The sequence below is a fragment of the Aethalodelphis obliquidens genome, unplaced genomic scaffold (genome assembly GCF_003676395.1).
Source record: "Aethalodelphis obliquidens isolate GAN/ISIS:26980383/991018 unplaced genomic scaffold, ASM367639v1 scaffold39, whole genome shotgun sequence".
Classification (NCBI taxonomy): domain Eukaryota; kingdom Metazoa; phylum Chordata; class Mammalia; order Artiodactyla; family Delphinidae; genus Aethalodelphis; species Aethalodelphis obliquidens.
Genome location: NW_020837983.1, coordinates 12,937,976 through 12,965,397, shown reverse-complemented (window position 1 = coordinate 12,965,397; position 27,422 = coordinate 12,937,976). Strand labels below are relative to the sequence as shown.

General features: G+C 45.2%; 2 protein-coding genes across 2 annotated transcripts in view; both read right to left on the bottom strand.

Annotated features, from left to right (window-relative positions):
• Positions 1-54: 54 nt before the first annotated feature.
• Positions 55-27,422, bottom strand: part of BAALC (BAALC binder of MAP3K1 and KLF4) — a 90,382-nt gene continuing 63,014 nt past the window's right edge. Inside the window, exons 2-3 of the mRNA XM_027131574.1 lie at positions 17,244-17,410; positions 55-1,434 (exon numbers count right to left, since the gene is read on the bottom strand). Of these exons, the coding sequence (XP_026987375.1) occupies positions 1,324-1,434; positions 17,244-17,410 (278 nt within the window). The 3' untranslated portion in view covers positions 55-1,323. The remainder of the gene's footprint in view (positions 1,435-17,243; positions 17,411-27,422) is intronic.
• Positions 3,699-5,089, bottom strand: LOC113633406 (UPF0547 protein C16orf87 homolog). The gene has a single exon (XM_027131573.1). The coding sequence runs from the start codon at positions 5,065-5,067 to the stop codon at positions 4,603-4,605; it is 465 nt and encodes a 154-aa protein (XP_026987374.1). The 5' UTR covers positions 5,068-5,089; the 3' UTR covers positions 3,699-4,602.

Genomic DNA, 27,422 nt, shown 5'->3' with positions numbered 1-27,422 from the left:
CGGACATTGCCCACTTGTGTGTGAGGAATAACAGAGTTGGCAGGTAAAGAGGCCAAGTATCTGAATTTTTAACCTTCTCTGGACTATGATAGATAAATACACACCATCAGACTACCTATTTCTGCTAAACATGGAGTTTATTGGTATCATTCGGTACAACTTTAGTCCTACCTTTCCTAATTCCAGGCATGTTGACAGTCCTTTAAAAATCATGCTACATTACTTCGGAGGAAAATACTTCCACCTTAACATGTTTAAAGAAATGCTAGAAAATTTTATTCCTACCAATTTTGTTTTTTTTACTGCCTCAGCTACAGATTTCTAACACAGTGCATGTGGATCTAATGTCCATGTGAACGCACACCAACTAGTTACTGACATCTTAAAGCAATTCCTTTGCAGATACCAAATGACACAGTCCCAGGCTGTGCAGAGAGGCCAAAGGGAAGCCAACATCTTCCAGATTTTCTCCCTCTTGTGAGCCTGGTCTTTGATTAACAACTGCAAATGGCCTTATTGGAGAGAAAAAACACTCAAGAACACAAGCAAAGGGAAGTGGAAAGCTGGAAAAATGCAATGTCTGCTGAACCCTGAGGGCTCCGAGGTGACCACTACCATGATACTATGGTTCAGAGGCTGACGTGGACCCTGGCCCGGAAGGATGCTGAAAGCAGATGAGAGAGAAATGGGTGTGACTGTATCACAGAGGCCCTCCCTGGGACATACCATGGGTGTTGGTGGGGTTAGTTTGTGTAAAATTGGATCTGAATCCACCTCATCCTGAGCTAAGGAAACAAGGGTAACAGAGAGTTTTCCTGTTTCTTGATTCCTCATACATGTGGGTTTAGAGTTGGGTGAAAGCCAACGTTTAAGTGAACACAGTAAGTTTTGAGATGGTGGTATTTCAAAAAGGAAGAATGAAAGAATAAGCTTGCCTGAAACAGTGCGCACGACCATGGCCAGGAGAGCTCAGAACCGACTGTGCCTCTTTCAGCCAGGAACCTACCCCTTCTACTTTTCTGTTTCCTAAACTGGCCTGTGCTTTTGCTCGCCACTTTTCCATCAGACCACACTGCAGCAGTTGCAAGGGGCAAACTGAACATACATTTGCAGTTTATTACCCTGTGGGAGTACTCTGCCAATGCATTTACGAGATAAATAGGAGGCTGAGAACGTCCCAACAGGCTAAGACAGTCTCCCGAGGCACTCAGCAGCGTTCCCACACGGCAAGGGCTACCCACGTCTTCAAGGTTCCGTGATGGGGTCCAGGATGTGAAGGGCACCAGAGAAGTCCCTCTGCCCTTCAACTGGCTGAACACTCTGCTAGTTGACGCAGTTCTTTGTGATTCTTCGACTTCTGTCCACCTGTCGGATGCTGTCTGCGACGTTACTGGTGACTTCTTTTCCAGACGTCCGCTTAGTGTCTCTTTTAGCCTGTTAAAAAGTTTAAACACAGTGAATTGAGTTACTAGGAAATATCCAAAGGTCCTGACATTTGCATAAATCTCTTGAAGTTGTTACACACACACACACACACACACACACAGATGCAGGAAGAATGACCCACAAGGACACATGCACATATACTCCTTTTCATAGGCTGCTCTGTTGAATCTCTAATACCAACCTAGAGCAGAGCTTGGCATAGAAATGCTCGGTAAAGCACCGTTGAATGAATGGATGAATGAATTGGCAAAGGTCCATCAAAGGGCAATGTGATTCCATATATATGAGTCAGCATACGGTATTTGTTTTTCTCTTTCTGACGTACTTAACTCTGTATGACAGACTCTAGGTCCATCCACCTCACTACAAATAACTCAATTTCGTTTCTTTTTATGGCTGAGTAATATTCTATTGTATATATGTGCCACATCTTCTTTATCAGGAATAAAGAGGTAGACATAGAAAATGGACTTGAGGACATGGGGTGGGAGGGCGAAGCTGGGGTGAAGTGAGAGTAGCATCGACATATATACACTATGGAATGTAAAATAGATAGCTAGTGGGAAGTAGCAGCATAGCACAGGGAGATCAGCTTGGTGCTTTGTGACCACCTAGAGGAGTGGGAGAGGGAGGGTGGGAGGGAGGCTCAAGAGGGAGGGGATATGGGGACATGTGTATGCATACGGTTGGTTTGCTTTGTTGTGCAACAGAAACTAACACAGTATTGTGAAGCAGTTATACTCCAATAAAAATCTATTAAAAAAAAGGGCAATGTGAGAGGTTTCACAGCTGGCTTTGGTAGAGCAGCTAAGGGTTTGAGCTTTGGAGTCAGACAGACTTTGGTTTGAACACTGACTATATAATTTCACCGTGGGCAAGTTTTTTCTAACCTCTCTAACCCTTAGATGAGTTTCCTCATCCATAAGATGGAGGATAATAATAGTACCTAACGCATCATGTTATTATAAGGATTACCTAAGGTAATGAATGTAAGGTACTTAGCACAATGCCTGTCATTAACTAAAAATGAGGGGAAAAAAAGACTTGACAAGTATAATAAGTAAAAAGTAGGATATATTATCCATTTCTTATTTCAATTTTTTTATTGAATGAAAGATTCTTTAAATTCCATGGTGCCTTGCAATTTTCAGAAGTTTCACATACATGATTTCATGTAATCCCATAATAACCCTTTTTTCCCCCAACCTTATATTGCCCCTCCCTCCTTACCTCTCCCCACTGGTAACCGCTAGTTTGTTCTCTAAATCTGTAGATTATCCACTTATAAGTGAGGAGAGTCCAGAATCTATATTAAATACTAAAGTATTGATTAAATTGCAGGTTCTTCAAGCATTTGTGCCAATCCTCCCATTCCCCCTCAAGAGAAGACAGCTGGACCACTGGGGGGTCATCCTGTGCCCGTTCCATTCAGCGATATGTGCTCGGAGTGAGCCCGAGACTGGCCTCACGAGTTGTCTCCGTCGGGGATGGACAGAGATGTGTGCCCCCAACCCCACTCCAGGAAGGCCCTCTGCCCAGCTGCAGGGAGTGCAGCAGGCAAATAGCCTCCAGCTGTCCCTTCAGGGCAGCCTCAGCTGCAGAAAAACCCCTCACCCAGGGCCTTCCCTTCCTAGGTGGCCCAGTGCAGGGGTATAAACGCCTGGCCATCTGACCCAAAGCAGGACAGCTCTGACCTGCCATTTAGCTTCAGAGCTTCCCGTGGGGTGGGGTCAGCCGCGGCTGTGGGCAGTCCTGCATTGTGGCTCCACTTCTCCCTCTGCCCGCTCCTGCTTCCGGCCCTCCCTCCCGCAGTGTTGACAGGGCACTTCCCAAAGAACATCTCATATAATGACATCTCATAGTCAGCTTCCTGGAAAGCAGTCAGTCTCAGATCTGTGGGAGCATCTCCCACAGTGTGAGCATCTCCCCATTCTGGATATGAGTCTAGTGCTGATAGATGCAGATTTTTCATACAACATGGTCCCTGCACATAAGCCAAGTATCCATACTTCATCTGCAGTGCATCCCAAGAAATGGTGGTCTATCACACCACTGGAGAAAAATAAATTGCGCTGTTGTATTTATTAGCAAATGATATGCAGGTTTTTAACAGGGCACATGTATCCTGTGTAGTAGCCGCTGCTGATGCCCCTTTGAGATTCCGTTTACTTGGCTGGTGCATCCAACCCTCAGCTGCTTTGTGTTGGCCGCTAATCCCTCAGAGCTGCACCCTTCTTTTTTTTTTTTTTTTCTATTAGTTTCAATATTAAGGTTTATTTTTTTCCTCCAGAGTGAGGTTAAGTAACAATTTAAATAATTTTCAGGATGTATAAATGAACATCCATTCAGAAAGAACATTACTGCTTCAAAGTGGCTATCTAAGAAATATTTTGCATGTAATAAATATATTTTATGTTTAGGTTAACAGGCACCATCTTGAGAGCAAAAAAGTATTTTTTTTAATTAATAAATAAATTACATTCAAGAAAACAAGGTGTTTAATATCTGAAGTATGATATATCCTTAAATGTTTTTCTTCATATAGCACCCAAACTTCCAAACTAGAAAGTAGCTTCTAAAATATAACTCATACCTTAAGTTATAAAAATAAAGGCCAAGAAAAAAATCAATTTAAGACAAAATTTACAGTCTATATTATTAATTCCCCATTCAATAAAATATCAATTGCCAATTTACTAAATGAACTGCAAATATGCAATGTTAGTGCTGAAAATCTGAAATATATATTTTTAAAAGTCACTCTTTCTCAAAGTATTTAAAATATTGCATCTCTGGTGGCAAACCTGCAAACTATCATTTTATTTCTCTAGTTTCCTCACTTCCACTCCCAACCCTACCCCTTAATCTTGTAAAAGCCATCCAGCCTTTTTTCTTTTTTTCAGTGGGGGGTGGGGGTTAATACACTATATCCCAAACACAAAACACTGACAATACTCCTTGGTAAACAAGGAAATCCCAGAACAGTCCAAGCCTGCAGCTTTGCTCCCAAAGTGTGCCACAGGCTAAATGATAAAGAAAAAAAAACAATCAATGGCCCTTATTGATGCAGTCAGAATGCTCCTGGGAGTTCATAACTGTTTGAGAATTTGCTGATGTAATCCTGAAGAAAGTTGCAACACACTTTGCAGACAAATATCAGAGAATAAGTCTTTGATTAATAATTTTTCTATTTATTTCTGCCAAGGCGACTGAAAACACGAAAGCCTTCTCATCAGAGAGGTTAGCATAGATGTCAATTTCCTTTTCCTGTTTCTCTCTTTCTTCCTCATGTTTTTTGGCAGATGCACTTTTAGGTCTTCCTCTTCCTCGTCTGATATGATCTGAATGGCTGTTACTTCGAGACCTCTTTCTGTTTTCTAAATCCTTATTTACTGTAGAATTTATCTTCTCTCGCCTAACTCTCTCTGTTCGCCTCCTCTTGGCCTCATGCTTGTTTTCTGTAGAAGATGGTGATTTTTCTGGGTGTTTTGCATTTAAAAGTTTTCTGCTAATAAATATGTAACCACAGGGACATGATTTACATGCAACAGGAACCTGTTGGTCGCACTCGGGGCATGATTTGGTGGCCATCTTCACTTTCTTGGCTCGAGTTGCAGACATGCTCCTCTCTGGTGGCAGCGGCGGCGACCTGCACCCTTCTTTTGAGACTTGCCCTCATCTGATCAGAGTCACCTCACCCAGAAATACCAAAGAGGTTATACCCTAATTTCCAGAGACAGCCTAAAGCCAATGCCTGACTATTGGGAATATAAAAGCGGGTCCTTTGGCCTCAAGGGGGTATAAATCTATGATGCCATTCGTGCTCTGGAGTTCCCTTTGGGATCAGGCTGAGGCTACACTACAGCTGTTCAGTTGAGCTCACATATTTGCTGAACTCTGCCCTACCCTGTTTCCCACTACCTTAAGGGTTTCTTTCACCTGAGACTATGCTTTCACTCACTTACTTGCACAAGAATCCTCATCTCAGGCTCTGCTTCCAGGGACCCTGACCTAAGATAATACTCTATGGGTCATTTGAGGGATGTTTAAGGATCATTTTGACTATATGCAACTTTAGCCTTATCCATTGATTTCATGAGATAGGATTTCATTGCTTTCCTCTTCAAGTTCCCAGTGCCTAGCACAGTCTGAGACCCAAGAGGCCCTCCATTTAACTTTGGTTGAATAAATGGATGAATGAACGAATAAACACCATGCATTTCTTTTTTTTTTTTGCGGTACGCGGGCCTCTCACTGTTGTGGCCTCTCCCGTTGCGGAGCACAGGCTCCGGACGCGCAGGCTCAGCGGCCATGGCTCACGGGCCCAGCCGCTCCGCAGCATGCGGGATCTTCCCGGACCGGGGCACGAACCCGTGTCCCCTGCATCGGCAGGCGGACTCTCAACCACTGCGCCACCAGGGAAGCCCTAGGGACTCTTTTTAAGAGAAGGTCAGATTTCAAATGTAAAATTAAATGGAGCTCTGAGGCTTGAGTGTCATTAGCTTCATGGTAAATCTGCCTCTGCCTTCCAGCGAAAACACACAAGGCCTATTGTTTTAAACTATCCTGTTTCCCAATCCACATACCATGTCTGGAACACCAAATCTCTCAAAAATTTTACATTCCATTGCTTCCGAAAGCCCACCTCCTCTATAAAATCTTTTCTACTGAACAGCAGAAACAGCGATATTTCTTTAATTCCAGTTTCTCTAAAATTTAATTCCATATTTTCCTCCACTTATCACCCTACCACACATACTTATCCCATTTGTTTTAAGTCCATTTTAGAAAATGACATATAGTCCTGAGCAGCCCATGATGCACAATTAGGTATAAAGTTGGCTTTGCATATCAAAGGACATTAGTTATTATCTGTATCATTACATTTGAGGCAGAAGCCCTTTTCTAGGTGCAAAAAGATTTAGGGAAATACAGTTTCTAGTATTTGACTTAATATAGCTGATTGGCTAGAAAAAGGGACAAAATATTAAATATTAAAGATGACCAGATGGAAGGTAGTGAAGCCACTAAAAACAAAACCAGGGCTTCCCTGGTGGCGCAGTGGTTGAGAGTCCGCCTGCCGATGCAGGGGACATGGGTTCGTGCCTTGGTCTGGGAAGATCCCACATGCCGTGGAGCGGCTGGGCCTGTGAGCCATGGTCGCTGAGCCTGCGTGTCCGGAGGCTGTGCTCCGCAACGGGAGAGGCCACAACAGCGAGAGGCCCGGTTACTGAAAAAAAAAAAAAAAATCAGAAGTCAATGCTGTCTAAGGACTTAGTCTTAACGCTCAGCTCCTCCAGGCCTGAACCGGCACTAGGGCCTAGCAGTGACTTTTATGGGTTTATTTCCTCCTAAAAGCAGAGAACTCACAAAGTCCCACAACCAATTTTGTTTCCGAAAGAAAATGGTGGCAATTATGAGGCTAATTCCACCTGATTTCCATTTCGGGTGTTATTGCATAAAAGCTTCGAGGACTGGGACATGGAATAGAGACACAGAGGCCTTATTTGAAATGAGCCAAGTTGAGGGCAGCATTCCCCTCAAACCAGTGGGCAGTAAGAGAGCTTTCCAGAATGGAAATGTAAACTTTCTGAACTGCATAACTGCTTTTCTTTAGAGTTATTGGCAAGATTTCACAAAAAGTTATTAAAGATTCTACACAGAAAGTGCTCTGCTCTAAGGTTCAGTCTGCCTTCATAAGCTTAAGAATTCAAGCAAACATTCAATAGTTGGATGATTCTTAATTTTTCAGCCTGTTTAAGAATCAGAGGCTACAAAATAGTCATTCCCAGAACAGCCACAGAATATGTATGGTTTGCATCTCAAGTATAGTGGGGCAATCTCTTAAATCTGTGTAGCAAAAGCCTGACAATGGAGATGTTCAGAGGACAAGCTTCGGGGCCAGGCAGACCCGGATTTGGCACGAGGCTTTGCCATTAGTTAGCTGCATGAGACATTGCTTTAACCTCTGAATCTCAGTTTCCTTATCCAAAAGCGGGGATAATGCCTACTTCTTAGTGGGTTTTTTGTTTGTTTGTTTTTGCGGGGGGGAGAGAATTAAGCATGTCACTTAGCATTAACAGGGTGATCAACTTCTTCTGGCTTGCCCAAGACTGTCCCGTTTTCAAACGGGAAGTCCCACATTCCAGGAACCACCTCAGGCCCCTGCAAACCAGGACAGTTAGTTGCCCCAATTATATAGCTTTTGACATTAATTCTGTTCGCAAAATAATGTCAGTCAAACATACCAAATTTAAATCAAAAACTTTCTTGTTCTACTGAAACCATGACTATTGCTACGACTACTTCTAAATACCAATAATAGTAATAACTCTACAAGATCCACATTTGGATAAAGAACAAACTGGAGTTCTGTATTCTAATGATGGGCACAGAAGGTTCCAAGCCATAAACAAATCCACTTTCAAATAATTACACTGTATTTATTTGGCAAATTAAACAATCAGAACAACAATGCACTGACTTGAAAGTGTTTTATAGAAGAGAAACTTCCGAGTCTGAGACCTCAGAGAGGCGCCCACCCTTTTTAAAGCAGTATGATTATCTAGGAGGTTGGTAGTTGCTGAAATCTAGTCACAGCTTGGAAACCTCAGATTTGAAGCCCAAATGAGAGGGACAAAGATGAATGAGAAAGAGAACCACGATGCCAGATAGTTTCTCTAGAAGTTCCAAGAAAGAAGTTGCTTTGCCCTCCTCTGAGAAAAGAGCTATATAGATACGCGGAACAATTACACCATTTGTACCTCTGGGACTACGACATTTTGTATGACATAGATATTTTCCCCTCTGATGTGGTTTTTAGCCAGCCAAACCTTTTAATTTAACAGCCAACCCTCTTTATTCAATGACAGGAAGAGAAAACGTGTCCCTATTGCAATTACTGGCTTAAAAAAAAATCTTATACTTCCCAACTCAATGCTGAGAGAAGCCTATCTGGTACCTTTTCTTTTTGCAGCTGTCTGCTAATTTCACTTCTAAAATTCTTGTTTTGTTTTCTCACCATTGATTTTTGTTAATGGGCCACACTCTTGTTTCTCACCTGGTTTTACAGCTTTTCTATTCTTCCCTTGCCTCATTTTAACTTCCGCAGGTTTAGAATCATAGATTTTAGTCCTCTTGATACTGCCTCTTTAATTAAAAGTCATTTATTAGCTGCCATTTCTCAAAGGTAACCAGATTGACTGTGATAACTTCCTGGCAGATGGACGTGTTTCTCTTGGGGTTTAGAAGTCAACGACCCAGCTCATTCTCGTGGAAGGAGGGCCGGACCCAAGAGGGCAGCTAAGTCAGCTCATCTTTTCTCATTTTCTCCCAAATGGAAAGAGCGATGTTCTCTGCTTTCATTTGACTGCACAAATATACCTAACACAGGGCTGCACCAACCTTTTCACAGTTCCTTTTAGACAATGAAGAAAAAAGGCTTACTGAGTTCATGATTTATCAGACACCAATTTTCTGCATAACTAGTATTTTTTAATTATAGAAATGATACATAATTATGGTAAAAGAAATTCAAAGAGTAGAGAAAAAGCACAGTGAGAAGTAACACTTGTTCCCATGCTCTGGCCACGCTGTGTTTTCCCCAGAGGTAATCACGGCCAGTCATTTCCTAGGGAGTGTTGCAGGGATTTTCTAAGCAGACACAGTACGGGGCCGCCTTATTCTCTCTCCCAGTATTCTGTACTTTCTTCTTGGCCTTTAACCAGACTTTGGATTATATATTTATTTGCTTGTTTACTTATTTATACATCTTCATCAGATTAAAACTTCAAGGAGGGAGGGACCCAGTCTGTTGCGTTCACCACAGTGTCCTCAGCATCTAACTTAGTGCTCATCACATAACAGACCTCTGACAAATAATCTGATGAAGAACATGTGTGTGAAGATACATCTTCAGAAAGAAAGAGAAAAAAATCCTGGGGAACAGAACCTGTCTGCATTGCCCTGCCTAAACATTCTAGAACTTTCCTAGGATTTCAATCATGCTCGTGATTGATTGTTCCTTGCACCATCCCTGAGACACGGCCAGGAATGTAGTTGTGTTCACTTTTCCCGAGGAGGCAACTGAAGTCACTCAGACTAAAGCAATTTGCTTGAGGCCAATGTCAACAGAGGTGGTGAGTTGAACTAAAGATGGTGGGAGGCTGGACGTGGGCTGTGGGCCTCACACCCAGCCTCCCACAACTGCCAGTGCTCACACTACATTCTCCACCATTTTGCTTCAGGAAATGAGAAGGAAGGTCATGAGGTTTAGAGGCAGACAGACCTGGGTTTGAACTCCAGCACAGCCAAGTCACTACTCCCTCTGCCACGCTGGCCAAATACTTAACCTTCCTGAGCCGGCTTTCCCAGCTGGGGAATGATGCTACTTACCACTCAGAGCTGTGAGGGTTAAAGAGGATGCCATCTATATAGGGCGTCTGGCTCACAGCAGACACTCTGACAACGTGAGTTCCTTCCTCTCTGCCTTCCTAGAAGATTAAAGCCTGAGCCTTGTCAGCTGCAACTCAAGACATTTTTCTTCTTTTCAGTCAAGTCCCATAAAAAGGAGACACACAATAACAGACTTCGAGCTGTTCCCAAATTCCATGAATTTATTTGCTGCTGCTTTATTGGCATTAATGAGAGGTCATTCAGGAAACATTTGATCTTAGCAACTCCACCAAGGGCCAGGATGCTAGCCTCCAGAGGCAGGGATCAGACTATGTCTCAGGCAAAACTCTCAAGAACTCCCCATACCTCAAGCAAATCCTGTGCAGACCGCAGCCACTTGTACTAATTCAGGCTAACTCAGTCTAGGGGTTTTTATTTATCAGGTATCGGATGCCAAAGGGAGTTGTTGCTTTCCAACTTAAACCTCAGATAGATCAAACACTAGGAGGGCAGTAGAACCTGCTTTAGAAGAGCAGTTGGGCTCCAACAGAACAGTCATCAATCTGCATTGCCCTGCCTAAACATTCTAGAACTTTCCTAGGATTTCAATCATGCTCGTGATTGATTGTTCCTTGCACCATCCCTGAGACATGGCCAGGAATGTAGCTGTGTTCACTTTTCCCGAGGAGGCAACTGAAGTCACTCAGGCTAAAGCAATTTGCTTGAGGCCAACGTCAACAGAGGTACTGAGTTGAACTAAAGATGGTGGGAGGCTGGACGTGGGAAGGGGGTGAGTGGGGAGTGGAGCCGTGGGAAATTTTTCTAATCCTTTTTTTTTGGCTGCGTCCAGTCTTAGTTGTGGCACGCAGGAATCTTCGTTGAGGCCTGTAGGATCTTTCGCTGCGACACATGGACTCTTCGCTGCAGCGCGCGGGCTTCTCTCTAGTTGTGGCGCCCGGGCTCCAGGGTGCGTGGGCTCAATAGTTTGTGGCACTCAGGCACTCTAGTTGAGGTGCGAGCTCAGTAGTTGTGGCGTGCGGGCTTAGTTGCCCCGGGGCATGTGGGATCTTAGTTCCCTGACCAGGGATCGAACCCGCAGGTGGATTCTTAACCACTGGACCACCAGGGAAGTCCCAATTTTTCTAATCTTAATGAAGTCCTAGGCCGACCTCATTCAAGCAACAATCAGTGAGTACATACTAGGTACATACCCCTAGAGCAGGCTCAGGGGGCAAGGGAAGAATACAAAGAAGAAGGTCTCTGCCCTGAGAGTCTTCTAATCGAATTGGTTTTTCTGCAGACCCTCAGGTGAATACTGAGTTTTGCAATTCTTCGTCTACATAAGGTAACAGCTGATATATAGATGCATTGTGGAAATCACCCCCCCCACCACACACACACACACACGCACACACACATCCCTATGCTGCTACATTGCTTCCTTTTCCCAGGCTTAAACTAGAATATGCACCAAAGTGTCCTTCTAAGAGGTTTCCCTCTCTGGTTGTCCTCAATGGTTTCTTTTTTTCGCTCTCCTTTTAATGTCATGTTTTTGTTTCTCTAGGAGAGACTCATATTTACTTTCCAAACTCCCCTCACGGATCTCGTATTACCACCAACCAGGAGAAATTCTGGGCTAGTCCCATCCTCCTTTCTGGATTAGGCCTCCCTCTTTGGTCACATCCACGTCTCTGAGGCTTCACCTACCTTTCCTGGACCGCACCAAGCCTTGCTGACAGTCAGACACTGGAGGGGGGGCGGAGGAGGGGTGGGCAGGAAGCGCAGAAGGATGAGGCTACTTAGCTGAGAATCAGTCCAGGCATCAGCTAATTTCTTTGGCAAGGTCCGGCCACTTTGCCAAGAATAATAAAGCAACTAAAAGAGATGCAACTTCTGAAGACGTGAAGGCTCACTGGGAGGCCAGCCACAGACTCAGAGCTTCGTCTGCCCCGAGCTACATCCACCATCCACTTTTCTACCTTAGCTGAATACTTGAGGCTATACCTCTGGAGGAGAAATACAAGAGTCCTAAGCCTGAAGAAACGGCACATTCACGTTGGAGAGTAAATGTCTGGAGGCAGCCCAGAGTTCCTGAGTAATTAATTAGCAGCAGAGAACAAGCAGCTACAGAGCTTCCCCTTGCTTGTTTGTTGAGCTCAGGGAAGGCCGGGGGAGGAGACAGTCGATGATTTATCAGATGCTGCACAGTCAGAAAGGTCCCAAGTGACTGGAGCAAATCAAGGTTTACTAGAGAAAGAGCGCCCCACTGAGACAGTTCCAATTTGTGAGACATCATTTTTGCCACAATCTTTCTGCCAGTTAGCACCTATTAACGCTGGGCATGAGACAGGGGCCAGAGGGAATTGAAAGAAGATGTGGTTTGTTTGATGAGACAGAGAGTGGAGAAGGGCTCCGAACGCTGCTGCTCCCAGCTGCTCCCAGGCATCAGCAAAGCCAGCCGCCCCTCGTGGCCCTTTGGAAAGTGCTCTGAACTGTGGACCACATCTATGTTAAATCGAGTAGTTGCTCTCCCCTTCCAGGGGCCTTCTCTTTCCTTCGCAGCACCATTTCAAATCTGTCTTCATTTATTCTGTATTATCTGCCTCCCCAGGCTCAGCGCCATTAAAATGGGCAGCTGCTGGCTTTGCAGGAGCAAAGGGTGTGTACTGAGAAGACTGCAGAAAACAGGGAGACTAAGCACTAAGCAGATGACAGACAGCATCAAAAAGGACAGACAGAGACATCTGGATTCCGAGGAAGTAGCACCACATTGCTCAACTCCAAAGGCAGCACCTGCATTGCAGGCTGTGACTGCCCTGTGCACACAGTGCAAGGGAGTGGTAGAAGCTGCTTCCTGAAGTTGCACAACAGAGGCCTGAATAGAAGACCCTACAGGGTCCCCGTGGTTTCACTGAGCACCTACTATGCACAATATCCTGAGCTGGGCACATGTTCCAGAACCTGGGAGAGTTCAAGGCACATTCCGCTGCTATATCACGTGCCCCTTCGTCCCAACCCTAGTCCACCACTTTCACCTGGCTAGCCCTCCCCCTTCCTTCTCCTGCTCTCAGATACGGCTTCTCTTCCCCCAGAAAGCTTTCTCTGACATCCAGGTTGGGTTTATTCATTCAATCCCTTGACAGGCTTTTGTTGCTCCCCTGCTAAGTGCCAGGCGCTGTACTGAGCACACAAGAGGTGCCCTTCCTGGGGGTTCCCTCAGCATCACATGACCCCCTGTATAATAGCACTTACCACACTGTGTTATAATAGTGTATTCACTGCTATGTCTCTTCTACTAGACTGTGAACTCCTTGAGACCAAGGACTCTATTTTATTAAATCGTGCCTTTCTAGAACATCAAAAAAGAAAAAAGAAATTGGCAACTGCTTCAGAGCAAAGGGCATGTGTGCCTGTTCCCCTCTTGGATCCTTGGCGTCAGAACAGTGCCTGGCACCCAGATGGCACTCAGTGGACGAACATTAGATGAAGGAATCCGAAGAGTGCTTATAGGACCTGATGAGGAAATCTTCCATGCCCAGTGACTGGACAAACTTGGTCTATAAATCTGAACGGGGGCTTCCCTGGTGGCGCAGTGGTTGAGAGTCTGCCTGCCGATGCAGGGGACACGGGTTTGTGACCCGGTCCGGGAGGATCCCACATGTCGCGGACCGGCTGGGCCCGTGAGCCATGGCCGCTGAGCCTGCGCGTCCGGAGCCTGTGCTCCGCAACGGGAGAGGCCACAACGGTGAGAGGCCCGCATACAGCAAAAAAAAAAAAATCGGAACGGGAACACTGTGTAGACACGTGCATGAGGATGCATGCTTTATGAACGGGTTCTTCTGGAGAAGGAAAGCTTTTAAAAAAGTGCCCAAGAACCATCAGCCGGTGGCCCGATAACGTCCAGGGGAACGCGGTGAGGTGCTAATAGTTCATCCTGGGGGGAGCAAAGGCGGACCAGAAGAGGTGAGCCAGACACTGCCTGAGCCAGGCACAGAAAACGCAGGAACCTCTAGCCTGGAGTATGAAACAAGCTAGGAAGAGACAGTATGTCAAAGGCCCTGGACGGAATAGGAAGAAAATTATTTTCCTTAGGCAGATTCTAGGCAGCTGAGATCTGTGTTGGTACGAGATAGCTCTGCTGACAGAAGCTTCAATCAGAGGTTGACTTGTCTTGTAAGCTGACACCTTAAATAGAAACCTTTGCCTTTGAGGAAGTCAGGATGCCTGGTGGCTGGTGAGGTCTCAGGACAGGAAGATTCAGCAATTGTCTGAATGCTTAAAACTGAAGCTATCTGCTCCCTGATCTTATTTTGGAAATACTTACAACACAGCATTGTTCACTGAATCGTGACAACAAAATCTCACATTTGGTTTTGTGACCAGCTTATCAGTGTGTGGCATCTGCCCCCTGGTGCTGTGTTGGTGAGGTGCGTGGTCCTCACTCCCCTGCGACACAGTTTTCACTGTGGCTGGAGTCCGAGGCGGGCTGGCTCCACACGGCCCCATTTTAACTACCACGCAAGCTCCCAGAGTGCACGCCTGTGTGGTGTGCGGAGAGCTTTCCTGAGCCGCCTGAGTCTCCATTCTTGTCTGTGAACTGGAGACAACAATATCACACTGTAGAGTCACTGTGAGGATCAAGTGAGATAACACAAGGAAGTGCTCAGCACCCCAGGCGGCACCTAGAAGGCTGCTCTCACGGGCCTAAGAAAGACAGGACTAAGCACGACTTACTGGCCTTAAGTTCTTATGGTCCGTAACTGGAACTTATCTGCTGCCGGTCAGCATGTAAAGTGGTATAACCACTTTGGAAAACTGTGTCGGTATCTATTAAAGTCAAATATATCCCCATCCTATGAGCCAGGAATTCTACTCCTGGGTATATCTATATACCCCAGAGAAGTGAATGTCCACCTAAGGGTACAAGAAAGTTAACAGCTATATTGTTCACAATAGCCCCAAACTGGAAACAACCCAAATGTCCTTCAAGTAGAAGGGTTAAATTGTGGTATATTCATTTAATGAAATATACATAGCAATGAAAATGAGGAAATTTTTGCAACTCACAACAACATAGATGATTCTCACTAGCATAATGTTGAACAAAAGAAGCCGGACACAAAAGAGCAAATACTGTATGATGCCATCTATAAAAGTCAAAAATAAACAAAAGTGGTCTATGATGCTAGATGTCAGAACAGTGGTTATATTGTTGGGGTGTGGACAGTGACTGGCATATCCCAGTCACCGTGGTGAGGGGCACACAGGGGATTTTTGGAGTAGTGATACTGTTCTGTGTCTCCATATGGAAGATGGTTACACGGGTGTGTCACCTTATTAAAATTCATTGCACTTATGACAGACTTGTACATTTTTCTATATATATGTTATATGTGGTAGATTGCACTATTGCCCCTAATCCTTCGCTGTCTCTCTACGGGGGACAGAGTACACTGCCTTGTCCTACTGATGTTGGGTTTGGCCAATAGGAGGTTAGATGGTATGGTGTGAGCAGAGACATGAAATGCGTTTGCCCTCTTGGGTTTCTGCCATAGCCATGATAATATACCTCAGAGAGCTGCTGCTCTTTTAGCCTGATTCACAGAATAAAATACACAGAACAGACTGAGCTAGACCTGGAGCCTGGAGCCTGAAGTCAGGCCTAGCCATTCAAATTGTGGCCGATTGTGAGGAGAAAAAGATGGTTGTTTTAAGCCACTGAATGTTGATTTGCTTTGTCATGCAGCATTATTGTGGCATTAGCTGACTGATACATTATTCTTTGACAAAAAAGTACTTTAAGATCTCTACGCTCCACTTTTCTAATAGTCACCTGTTTCAATTTAAAGTTACCAACACCCATCTCTAGCACTTATATGACCTATTCATGTCATCAATCAAGTGCATCTCAGTTTCCTTGTCTCTGAAATGGGATGACGCTTACTTTACATGCTCTTGGGAGGATTCAATGAGCCAGTAGAACTAAAAGCACTTTGTAAATTGCAGAACACAACTTGAAAGTGATGGATGACGGAAGTGAGGTTGGAAAGCAAGCATGTGACAGGCAAAGCCACTTCCTCCCATTCATGGAACATCTTGGCTCAAAAGGTGAGGGCACAGTGTGGGGAGGAGGTTAGGGTACAAAAGTCAGGGCCTGCCCTAGAGCAATGACCAAGCTTCTGAGCATAGTTCTGTGGGGCCCAGACTGCCTTGGGAGATGGTGATGATGCTGGGGCCTCTAGAAGGCCAGCTTATACACAGACAAAGCAGGCAATACAGGACACCAGGAAGGCCACTGCTGCCCTCAGATCTACCCCCCACCCATGACCTTCTACATGTCTGAAGAGCCACCATCAGTGTTTCCTTTAATTGGCCTGTGGTGCTGGGTGCCTTACTGCCTTTCTCACAGCACCTCTCAGTTCACAAAGAACAGGCCCATCTGTTCTCTCATCTTGGTACTATTTCCATTGTGTGGATAAAGAACCTGAGACTGTGGGAGACTGAGTGATTCCTGCAAAGCTACTTACTTAACTGGATTTGCAACAGGTTTTCTGACCAAAGATTAGAAAGGGAACTCACTGATGTGGGCAAGAATTCCATCGTTAGATAACCCAGTTGGATCCTCAGAAAACAGACGGCGCTGGCCTGAGGGACAGGACCAGTAAGTTTTGACAGGGGAGAGGGGAAAAATGGATTTGGAGTATTGGGTAAGTAGTGGACTTTGAAGGTGGGAGCTAGAGGGGATGGGGAAGATGAGGGAGGAATGGCAGACGGCTGCGCTGGTCTGCTAAGGAGCGGTCGGGGCAGCAGGAGAGAAAAGAATCAGACAGGATGCCAGGTAGGTACAGGGACTCCGCAGCCCTGCCTCATCTCCAACAGCAACAGTGTGGGGTGATGCTGTCACCACATTCTGCAACAAGAACTCCCCTTGCAGACCCTCCCACTGCCCACCTGGTTGGAGGGTGTGAGGTAGAATACCAGGCTTGTCTCCCACCACGCTGGTCTTCTTCCTTGCCAGCCCCTGCGATGGCTGACTGCCTGGCCTGAGACTAGTTCCCGTAGCCAGTACAGACCTCACTATCAAGATGCTGAGAGCTGCGACAGCAAAGGAGGTCCTTGAACAAAGCTGTATTTAAACAAACACACACTTCCTTTAGAGCACTAATACCAAGGACCCATTTCCGCTGATTCAACAAAACACAGCAACCCTCAAGGCAGGGGGTGGGAGGGGGAGCCTTGCTATTTTCTTTGCAACAATTTTCACACGGGTGGGTGGAGAATTTCCTTTGGCAAGGTGAGCTGTCACTGCTCCTTCCCTGGGTGCTGTCTCAGCTTGGCTCTGCCCTGAAGCAACCTTCTTCCCCTGTCTCTGGTCCCAAGTCTGTTCTGTGGCTGCGACCTACCTCTGTGGTCCGGAGGCCATTCTGTTTCTGGGTCAAGGGGCCTGAGCTGAGGCCCTGGGGATTTGGGCACTGGGTCCCACAGCTCATCTTCTTCTCTGGGTTGGATATTCCACTTGGGGCTGTCGATCGGGGCACACTGTTGGAGGACATGCCATCTTCCAGCCCACCTGGGGGAGGGAAGCAGAGGATGCGACTAGAGTCTTGCACATAGCAGTTACTGAAAACAATCTCCAAGAGTGTGGAAAAAAAAGACAGCCAAAAACAAGAAAAAAAAGTCAAGCCGAAATCCCACCATGCAGAGCTACCATTTTCTATAAGAACATGTGTCGTTTTTTTTTTTTTTACAAAAATGAGACTTTAAAATAATTTTGTAACCTGAAATTTCTACTTAATAATACATCAATGACATTTTTCTATACCCTTAAATACTCTGCCATATTATTTTTCACATACTTCCTCTGTCATTGTATGGATGTGTCACATTTAACTAAACCCCTCTAATTGGATATCTGTTTTCACTTTTTCATATCAAATGTTACTATGATGAAATTCCTTGGGGTTAAAGCTTTATTCTTAATTACTTCCTTAGGATAAATTCCTAGAAGTGGGTTACTGGTTTGAAGTTTATATATCGTTTTTTACATAATTCCACCTCAAGGTATTGGACTGAGCATGTGTTCCTTCCATGAAATGCCAAGAAATGATAGAATGAAGTTTAAATATAGCCTAATTGAAAAGCAAGAGGAGGGAATTCCCTGGCAGTCCAGTGGTTAGGACTCTGCATTTACAATGCCAAGGGCATGGGTTCAACCCCTGGTCTGGTCAAGGAACTGAGATCCCACAAGCCACGTGGCATGGCCAAAAAAAAAAAAAAACAAGCAAGAGGAGGACTACAGAGAGAAATTCATGGATAAAGAGTATCTGATTGAAAAGATAAAATGCAGTCCAGGGAGCGTGAGGGCGAGTGCCAAGTGGGAGACGAGAAGCCAGCAGAGGCTCTGTCATGGCCACAGGGAGGCCAAGGGCAGCCAGGTAGGTCAGTCATTCTATTCCTCCACCAGCTGAGGCCAGATGGCAATGACAGAGCAGTCTGTGAGGGTAAGACATTGTGATATAAAAAGAAATATATATTTGGTCTTTGTCCCCAGTTCCTGGCATAGAGTTCCTAAAACTCTTGCCATTTCCTGAGTTAACAGGGGTGATAGCAGCATCTTTTGTTACAACATTTGGTATTTGCTCGCACTTCATGACACAGAGCTCCCAAATTCCTTGGAATTCCATGAGTGATAGGACACAGAGGAGCCCTATTTGTTATAACAAGGCAGCTCCTGGTGGCCCCTAGATAGCTTCAGATGGGGGCTGGTTGCCAGGAAGACCTAACCTTGATTAGGAGCTTGGAACTTTCAGCCCCACCTTCTAACCTCTGGGGAGGGGAGAGGGGCTGGAGATTGAGTTAGTAATTGATGATGCCTCATGATGAAACCTCCATAAAAATCCCTAAGTGACAACGTTTGGGGGAGCTTCCAGGTTGGTGAAAGCATATATGTGCTGGGAGGGTGGCACACGCCAACTCCACAAAGTCAGAAGCTTGTCAGAAGCTCCTGTACTTGGAACTCTTTTGGAGTTCTTGTACCTCTTTATCTGGCTGTTCATTTGTTTCATTTATAATATCTTTTACAATAATCTGGTATACATAAGTAAAGTGTTCCTGAGTTCTGTGAGTCATTCTAGCATATTACTGAACCTGAGGAGGGGGTATGAGAACCCTGATTTATAGCCAGCTGGTCAGAAGTACAGGTGGCAGCCTGGGACTTGCAACTGGTGTCTGAAGTGGGGGAGAGACAGTCTTGGGGGACTGGGCCCTTAACCTGTGGGTCTGTGCTAACCCCAGACAGTTAGTGTCAGAATTGAATTGAGTAGTAGGACACCCAGTTGGTGTCTGGAGAGTTGGAGAATTGGTTGATTTAGGGGATAAAAACCCACACATTTAGTGTCAGAAGTATAGTTGAGTAGAAACAGCACAGAGAGGGCCTTGGCTCAGAGAGAAGGGCAGTGCTCTCAGGGGCTAGTGACACCTGAGAGAAAGAGAAAAGTCATGCCACGAAGGCTTGCTATCTGAAAACAGTACCAGTAGAGTAAGCCAATAGTTGTTTCCATCCTTGCCTTCCAAGCTGGCTTCTTAAAGAGATGTAGCTGATGTTGTAACAGGAAATTTCAGTGACAGAAATTAGTACAAAAATAAGAATATACAAACAGTTGGAGAAGGTCAACACCAAAAAAGAGAGACAACAGACTCTATAATGGAGACCTCAAAGGAAATGGAATTAATACAGGATGTAGCACAGAATTTTAAATAAGTGTATTTAATCTGCTCAGAAAAATAAGGGAAGGTAATATGAGGACAAGACTGACCAAAAAGGTTCAATTAGAAATATTTGGAATAATAGTTTCGGCTTTTTAAAAATTTATTTATTTTTGGCTGTGTTGGGTCTTTGTTGCTGCGCGTGGGCTTTCTCTAGCTGCGGGGAGTGGGGACTACTCTTCATTGTGGTGTGTGGGCTTCATTGCGGTGGCTTCTCTTGTTGCAGAGCACGGGCTCTAGGTGCGCAGGCTTCAGTAGTTGTGGCTCGCGGGCTCTAGAGCACAGGCTCAGTAGTTGTGGCGCACGGGCTTAGTTGCTCCGCAGCATGTGGGATCTTCCTGGACCAGGGATTGAACCCGTGTCCCCTGCATCGGCAGGCGGATTCTTAACCACTGCGCCACCAGGGAAGCCCCTGAAATAATAGTTTTAACTGTTGAAATGAAGTTTAAAAACTCAATAGAGAAGCTGAATAGCAGAACAGGCACAGTTAAAGAGCAATTTGGTGAACTGGAAGAGCAAGCCAAGGAACTCTCCTGGAAGGGGTAAGTGAACGTATGAAAAACACATTAAGAAACACAGAATAGGGCTTCCCTGGTGGCACAGTGGTTGAGAGTCTGCCTGCCGATGCAGGGGACACGGGTTCGTGCCCCGGTCTGGGAGGATCCCACATGCCGCAGAGCGGCTGGGCTCGTGAGCCATGGCCTCTGAGCCTGCACGTCCAGAGCCTGTGCTCCGCGACAGGAAAGGCCACAACAGTGAGAGGCCTGCGTACCTCAAAAAAAAAAAAAAAAAAGAAAAGAAAGAGACACAGAATAGAAATCCAGAAATTACAACCTTAATCTAAGAGGAGTTCCAGAAAGAAGGAACAGAAAAAAATTGAGCAGAAGCAATACTCACAGAAATGATACTAAGTATTTCTCAGAACTGACAAAAGACATGAAAGCCCAAATTGAAATAGCCTACCAAGGGAATGTAAATTGGTGCGGCCATTATGAAAAATCGTATGGCGGTTCCTCAAAAAACTAAAAATAGAGTTGCCATGTGATCCAGCAATCCCAATCTTGGGCATATACCCAGACAAAACTATAATTCAAAAAGATACATGCACTCTTATGTTCACAGTGGCACTATTTATAATAGCCAAGACATGGAAACAACCTAAACGTCCATCGACAGATGAATAAAGAAGATGTGACATATATATAGACAGTGGGATGTCACTCAGCCATAAAAAAAGAATGAAATAATGGCAACATGGATGGACCTAGAGATTATCATACTTAGTGAAGTCAGAAAGAGAAAGACAAATATCGTACGATATCACTTATATGTGGAATCTAAAATACCCCACAAGTGAACATATCTATGAAACAGAAACCGACTCACAGACATAGAGAACAGTCGTGTGGTTGCCAAAGGGGAGGAGAGGTGGGGGAGGGAAGGATTGGGAGTTTGGGATTAGCAGATGCAAACTAGTATATATAGAATGGATAAATAACAAGGTCCTACTCTATAGCACAGGGAACTATATTAAACATCCTGTGATAAGCCATAATGGAAAAGAATATGAAAAAGAATATATATGTATAACTGAGTCATTTTGCTGTACAGCAGAAATTAACACAACATTGTAAATCAACTATACCTCAATAAAATTTTTAAAATGTATATGAAATAGCCTACCACGCACTTGGCAGGACAAATAAAAAGAAAAACGCAACCCAGAGAGATCTTAGTGAAATTTCAGAATGTCATTGATAACAAAAGTTTCAGAAGAGGGAAAAAAGTCAAGAATGAGATTGACATCAGGCTTTTCATCAGCAACTAACAGATGTAAGGAAACTATGCAATGTCTTCAAGATTTCAAAAGATATACACATTTTAAAGTCTTTTGCAATTCATTGCCAGATTTATCTCTATAAGTCTTTCTCCAATCACCCTATTGCCCTTCTGCTAACAGTATATGAAATGGCAATGTTCCCAAAACCCTCACAAACACTGAACGTTTTCTTGCTTCTTATCTTTGCCAATTTAAGAGGCAAAATAAATTATCTCATCGCTTTGGTTTATATTTCTTTATTTACTAGAGATGTTATTTATGTTCCTGTTGGCTAATTGCATGTATGTGTTTTTTAATTGTCAAGTCATTTGCCTATCTTACTTTTGGGGTGATAGCCTAGGTTTGCTTTCAATGAAACTTGAGGAAAACAAACAAAATCCTTTCCCAGAGTGTTGAGAAATTATTTGCCATGAGGCAGGCACAGTGTATCTGATATACTAAGGGAGGAAGGAGCAGAACTGATGAGGCTGCAGTCCCAATGCAGCTGAGGGGGTAATGATCCAAAGGACACACGTGTCCACGTGTCACCCACCTGCTCTGCAAAGTGCAGGCTCTCGACCATGGCCATGGGAATGAAATCAGAATTCAGAGCATTGTAAGTCACAATAGAAGATGCCTGGTCCAAAGTTTCCTGACTGGCATGCACTGTGATTAAGTTCCAGATGTGCAGAGAAATGGATGCCTTCAGCTGGGCTCACCCCAAATCTTTGTGTCCCTCTTCCCCCACCAGCTGGCAGGCTGCCCCCCTTCTCTTCCCATCCTCCCACCATCCTGTATCAACAGTGCCTCAGATGCATGTGTATAGACGCCCCAGTACACATACTCAATCTCCATCCCCACTGCTCCTGCAAACAGCTGTCCCTTGGCCTAGGGGAGTGCAAACCCAGAGAATGAATCAGGTGAAGAGGCCCATGAAGACCTTGGAAGCAGGTTTGGTGTGATTTGGGCTGGTAATTCCAGGGTCCTGGCACCCACAGAAGAGTCTAAAACAGAGCTTTGGGACTTCCCTAGTGGTCCAGTGGTTAGGACTCAGCGCTTTCACTGCTGTGGGCCCCGGTTCAGTCGCTGCTCTGGGAACTAAGACCCCGCAAGCCATGCAGCATGGCATGCATAGATAGATAGATAGATAGATAGATATAAATAAAATAGAGCTTCTCATTTTGGTCCAGGCAAACTGTTGTTACTGGTCTGCTGTGGGATAAGCATAAAAACTGAACACAAGCATTTGGAAATATCTATGGCAATCTGACATTGCTGGAACACCCAAGATTGAACTTGTCTGATCGAAGAGGGTATAAGACCAGTACCAGTGCTGTCAAGCTCACAAGGTGAGTCACGAGTGCTGTGAGCTGTGTATTAATCACGCACATAGGATCACATATTTGTCTGCGATGGACTGGGGGAAAAAAGGCAACTGGTCCTGAAGGAGGGATGGAGGCTTTTGTAGGTATGATCCCTTGGCCCCTGGATAACCTGCCCTGTATGGAAGGGGGTGGTGGGCAGAAAGGGGGGGTCTCTAAAGCACAAGACCAAGGCAGATACCTTGCTTACCTAAGTGTAGGGTGCTTCCTGCCCTTGGGGCTGCTGAGTGGGATTCAACATTGGCCAGTATTGCCTTGACTGTTTACCACAAGGGGCCATATGGATGTTACCATTTTCTCTGAGGGTCATAACTTGGTACCTGGGTTGAGGGCAGGTAAGAGGCCCTCCTGAGCCATCCACTGAATGCACCATGGTGCTTCCAGCTTGCGTCCAGATGACCCCCACTTTGTCCCACCCTAAGACACTTCAAGATGCAAACCTGACCCCGGTCCTCCCCTTGCCCATGGCCAGGCCCCTAAGGGGGTTACAGGACATGGAACACAGATCCCTTCCCCCTTCCCCCACAAGGTAACCCAGTTGTTGACCCAGGAGGAAGGTGGCAAGGCAGGAAGGGGAGGCTGAGGGCACCAGGGGCCAAGAGCAGACAGTGGAGAACACATCGAGGGAAGCAGAGAGGCGACAGGAAGTGGGACCAGGCATGATTTAGAGCTCCAAGCCCCTGGCACACGTGCCATCGTTCCATAGTATTTCACATACAAAACACAAATTCAAAGACAAAATTATTAAGAATTTCAAGATGGCGACTGCAGAGCATTAAACCCTAAGCACAGGCCCCTTCTGAGCCCGGCAGGCCCTGTGGGGCTGCACTGGTTGCACACCCACGAAGCCAGTCCTGACAACACTTAAAGGAGATCAAGGCAGAGCTGCTGCGGCTGAAGTACAAATAGGCAGTCCTTCCCTCTAAGCAGCCCAGTTATTCCCTGGGCATCTCTACTGAGCCCCAGGGTTTCTAGAAACACCGCTGGAAAGTCACTCATTTGGTCTAGTGTTTTCAGTTTTCATTGGTAACTGAACAAAAGTTAGAACTCTGTTTCATTTTGTTTTTAATATTAATTTTTATTGGAGTATAGCTGTTTAACAATGTTGTGTTAGTTTCTGCTGTACAGCAAAGTGAATCAACCACACGTATACATATATCCCCTTTTTTGGACTTCCTTCCCATTTAGGTCACCACAGAGCACTGAGTAGAGTTCCCTGTGCTGTACAGTAGGTTCTCATTAGTTACCTGTTTTATACATAGTAGTGTATATATGTCAATCCCCATCTCCCAATTCATCCCACCCTCCCTCCCCACCTTGGTATCCATACATTTGTCCTCTACGCCTGTGTCTCTATTTCTGCTTGGCAAATAAAGAACTCTGGTTTCTTAATCCCCAATCTAGGGACTTTCCTCATTGATTAAATGGGAAGAACAATGCCTACTTCACAGGCTGTTTTAAGGATTAAACAAGACAATATATATTAAGGTTCTAACGTGTTTGGCACATACATTGTACTTATTATTACTTATGGTCCAACACCAGCTGCCTTGTCTCCTCATGGCATCTCGCTCCATTAGCCATATTAGTTCCATTCTTGACTTATGAGTCTCACAATCAGGCCCTGTGAAGTGCTAAAAGACTGGCCCACTGAGGCTGATACACAAGCAGGAAAGTTCTGACCATAAGCAGGGAGACAGGGCCAGGCTTGGGGCTGGCATTGCCAGCGAGCAGGCTCATCTGCTCAGTGTGGTCAAGGGTTCGCTGCAGGGGGTCAGGAATATGGGGTCATTTACTGTTACTTCTGCCTGCAATAAATCAGGTGGTTTTGCTGCATGGATTTAATTTGACTTGTATTTTCTAGTTCCAAAAATAATAAACTCAATATTAGAAAACCTGTAAACTACAAAAGCGCACAAAGGAAAAATAATTTTTACCTCACCATGCAGAGATAACAAGGAGGCGATGTCCTTCTGACAGATGCTACTGGCGCCCCCGCCAAGGTTCACTCACCTGACCCCTGCACACATCCCCCAGCTGTGGTGGATGCTGGTGGCTGATAGCTCATGCCTGCCCTCTTCTCCTAAGGCTTGTCCTTGGCCAAAGGAGGCCCCCTCACGGGCAGAGGCTTGGCTGACTATGTCAGGTACAGCCCATGGCCAATAAGTGTCTAAAAGTGTGTAGGTGGGATAGGTGGGGGAGAGGTGTGTGTACAACAGCCCAGCCCCCTTGCCCCTGAGCAGGACAATTTCTACAAAGCAACTTTTCTCCAGAGAAACTCAGGGGATCAGGCCAGGGCTAGACTGATCCTGAAACTGCATCTTTGCCCAGCTCCCGCCCCTGGCCCATCCTGCTTCCCTTGTTCCCTCCCTCACACGGTTCTCCTCCAAGGAGCATCTCTAGGAGTCACTCACATAAAATCCCCATGTCGGGCTCTGCTTCTAGAGAACCAAACCTAAGACAGCATATATATCCTGCGTGCTGGATACGTTCTGTCTGCCCCTCCACACTCACCCTCCCCTTCTCTTCACCCTGCTCCAGGTCCCAGAACACTGACTTGAAAGCACCATATTAACAGGCTCCCTTGCCCACTGGCTTCTAGTTGGGTTTGCCAATGGGCATCGCTAGCTACTGAGGTGGAGGCTCTTCAGCAGCATTCTGAGGTCGGGCCTTTATTTTTGTAGCTCCCTCCCGGCAGGGTTTCCACCGGTGCACCGTGTCCTCTATACACTCCTCCACCAGAAAAGGGCAGAGAACCAAGAAAATCCAGGGAGGTTGTGCCATTAGGAGGTTCCTGAAGACTTCAAGGAGAGCTCAGAGGAGTGGTGGGAAGAGAACACAGATGGTAAGTTGCTGAGTAGGGGGGTACAGATGCTGTATCAGTCAGAGTGCGTAGCTGCAAGCAACAAAAGTTGACACCGGTGAAGTAAAGTAGAAAAGTGACTCATTTGAATGATCTGAGGTGCTCAAAGAACATCTGGAAGGGCTAGAGGTTGAGACACAGAGGCTATCAATCAAGGAACAATGTCCCAAATCCTTCTGTGGACCTTGTCCCACCAACCCCTGGACCCTGGCAACTCACCTCAGCATTGCTGCCACACTTAATACTGAAACACTGTTGTTGCTTTTCTGAAATTCAAGTTTAATTGGGTGTCCTGAATTTTATCTGGCAACTCTACTGGGTGCCAAGTGCCCCAGACTGGGGGGACATTGTTGTGAAAGTTGCATTGTACTAGACACCGATCTCCATCTGCATCTCTACTCCACGCCACCCCTCTCATGCCTAGTGCCTGGAGGAGCGACCCTTATTTTATAGGAGAGGAAAACCGAAGTTTAACTCAGGTTACGTATATTTCCAAAGTTTGTGGTCTTAGTAAGTATTCACATTTCCTTTGAGGAAACACTCCCAAGCGGGCAGTTCTCAAATTTTAGTGTGCATGAGAGCCACCTGAAGTGTCTTTTAAAATACAGATCCTTACATCTAATCCCCAGAACTCCTGATTCAGTAGGGGCCCAGGAACATGCATTTTAACAAGTTCTTTCCATCCTCCCTCACCTCCAGTGATTCTGAAGCAGGGAATTCTAAAGACTACACTTTTAGGCTCCTGACATAGAGACCAACACTCCTACTGGTTTTGAAGGTTGCCTGAAAAATGTCCATCTCTATTTCTCTCCACAGTGGTAGTAAATTGAGGGACATTTGTGTGCCCCTAGGGTATGTCTTTTTTGGACACCCTTCACAAAATGTTCATTCCACCCAGAAGACAAGCCAAATCACTGACTTTGCCAAAAGATGGCAAACAGCTGTGTCCAAAGCTTGATGACAAATTGCAGCTAAGGACTTCTTGCCAGTTTCTTGCTATTTTGGAAATGGAGCTGGGAGAGGGGCAGAGCATAGAAGTTAAAGATGATAGCCAGAAGCCATGTGGGGAGCAGGACAAGGGGCAATTCCTCCTTAGCCCTCAGTGAAGGCGATCACAGATTTCAAAGTCACTGAAACCACCTGCAGGTCATTCCCTCAATGATCAAAATCCAAAGTATAAGTCATTAGCAGTCTGTTTGGGAAGAATCTCCTACTGTCACATCAGATAAAATTCTGGCTCATCAAACACTATCTGGGCTCGGGCTCAGAACACATAGGTGATGGTAATTCTGTGTGAACCGAGTTATAAATTAAATAAACTGCACCTACCCAGCCACTTACCGAGAATCTGTTTCCTCATTTTTCAAAATGAACTAGAATAGGAAGGTGCCTGTCATTTCTTCAATCTGATGGGTAATTTTTGAACATACATAATGTGTAAGAGGCTTATACGAAACTTTTTGTATGGCTAGTGTAAGAAAATCCTTAAAAATGGTGAGCAACCCTTACATTTACTGTCAATTGATTTTGGGCAAGGGTGCCAAAGCAATTCAATGGAGAAAGAACTGTTTTTTTCAAGTGTGTAGGATAACTGAATATCTGCACGCAAAAGATTGAAATTGGAACCCCACCTCGCAGTATATACAAAAGTTAACCCAAAGTGGATCAAAGAATTGCCAAATGTAATTGCTTAAACTGTTAAACACTTAAAAGAAAACATAGGCATAAATTTTCACGGCCTTGGATTAGACAA

Bases quoted from the DNA above. Each gene is read 5' to 3' on its own strand.
- LOC113633406 (XM_027131573.1), bottom strand. From the start codon at position 5,067: ATGTCTGCAACTCGAGCCAAGAAAGTGAAGATGGCCACCAAATCATGC.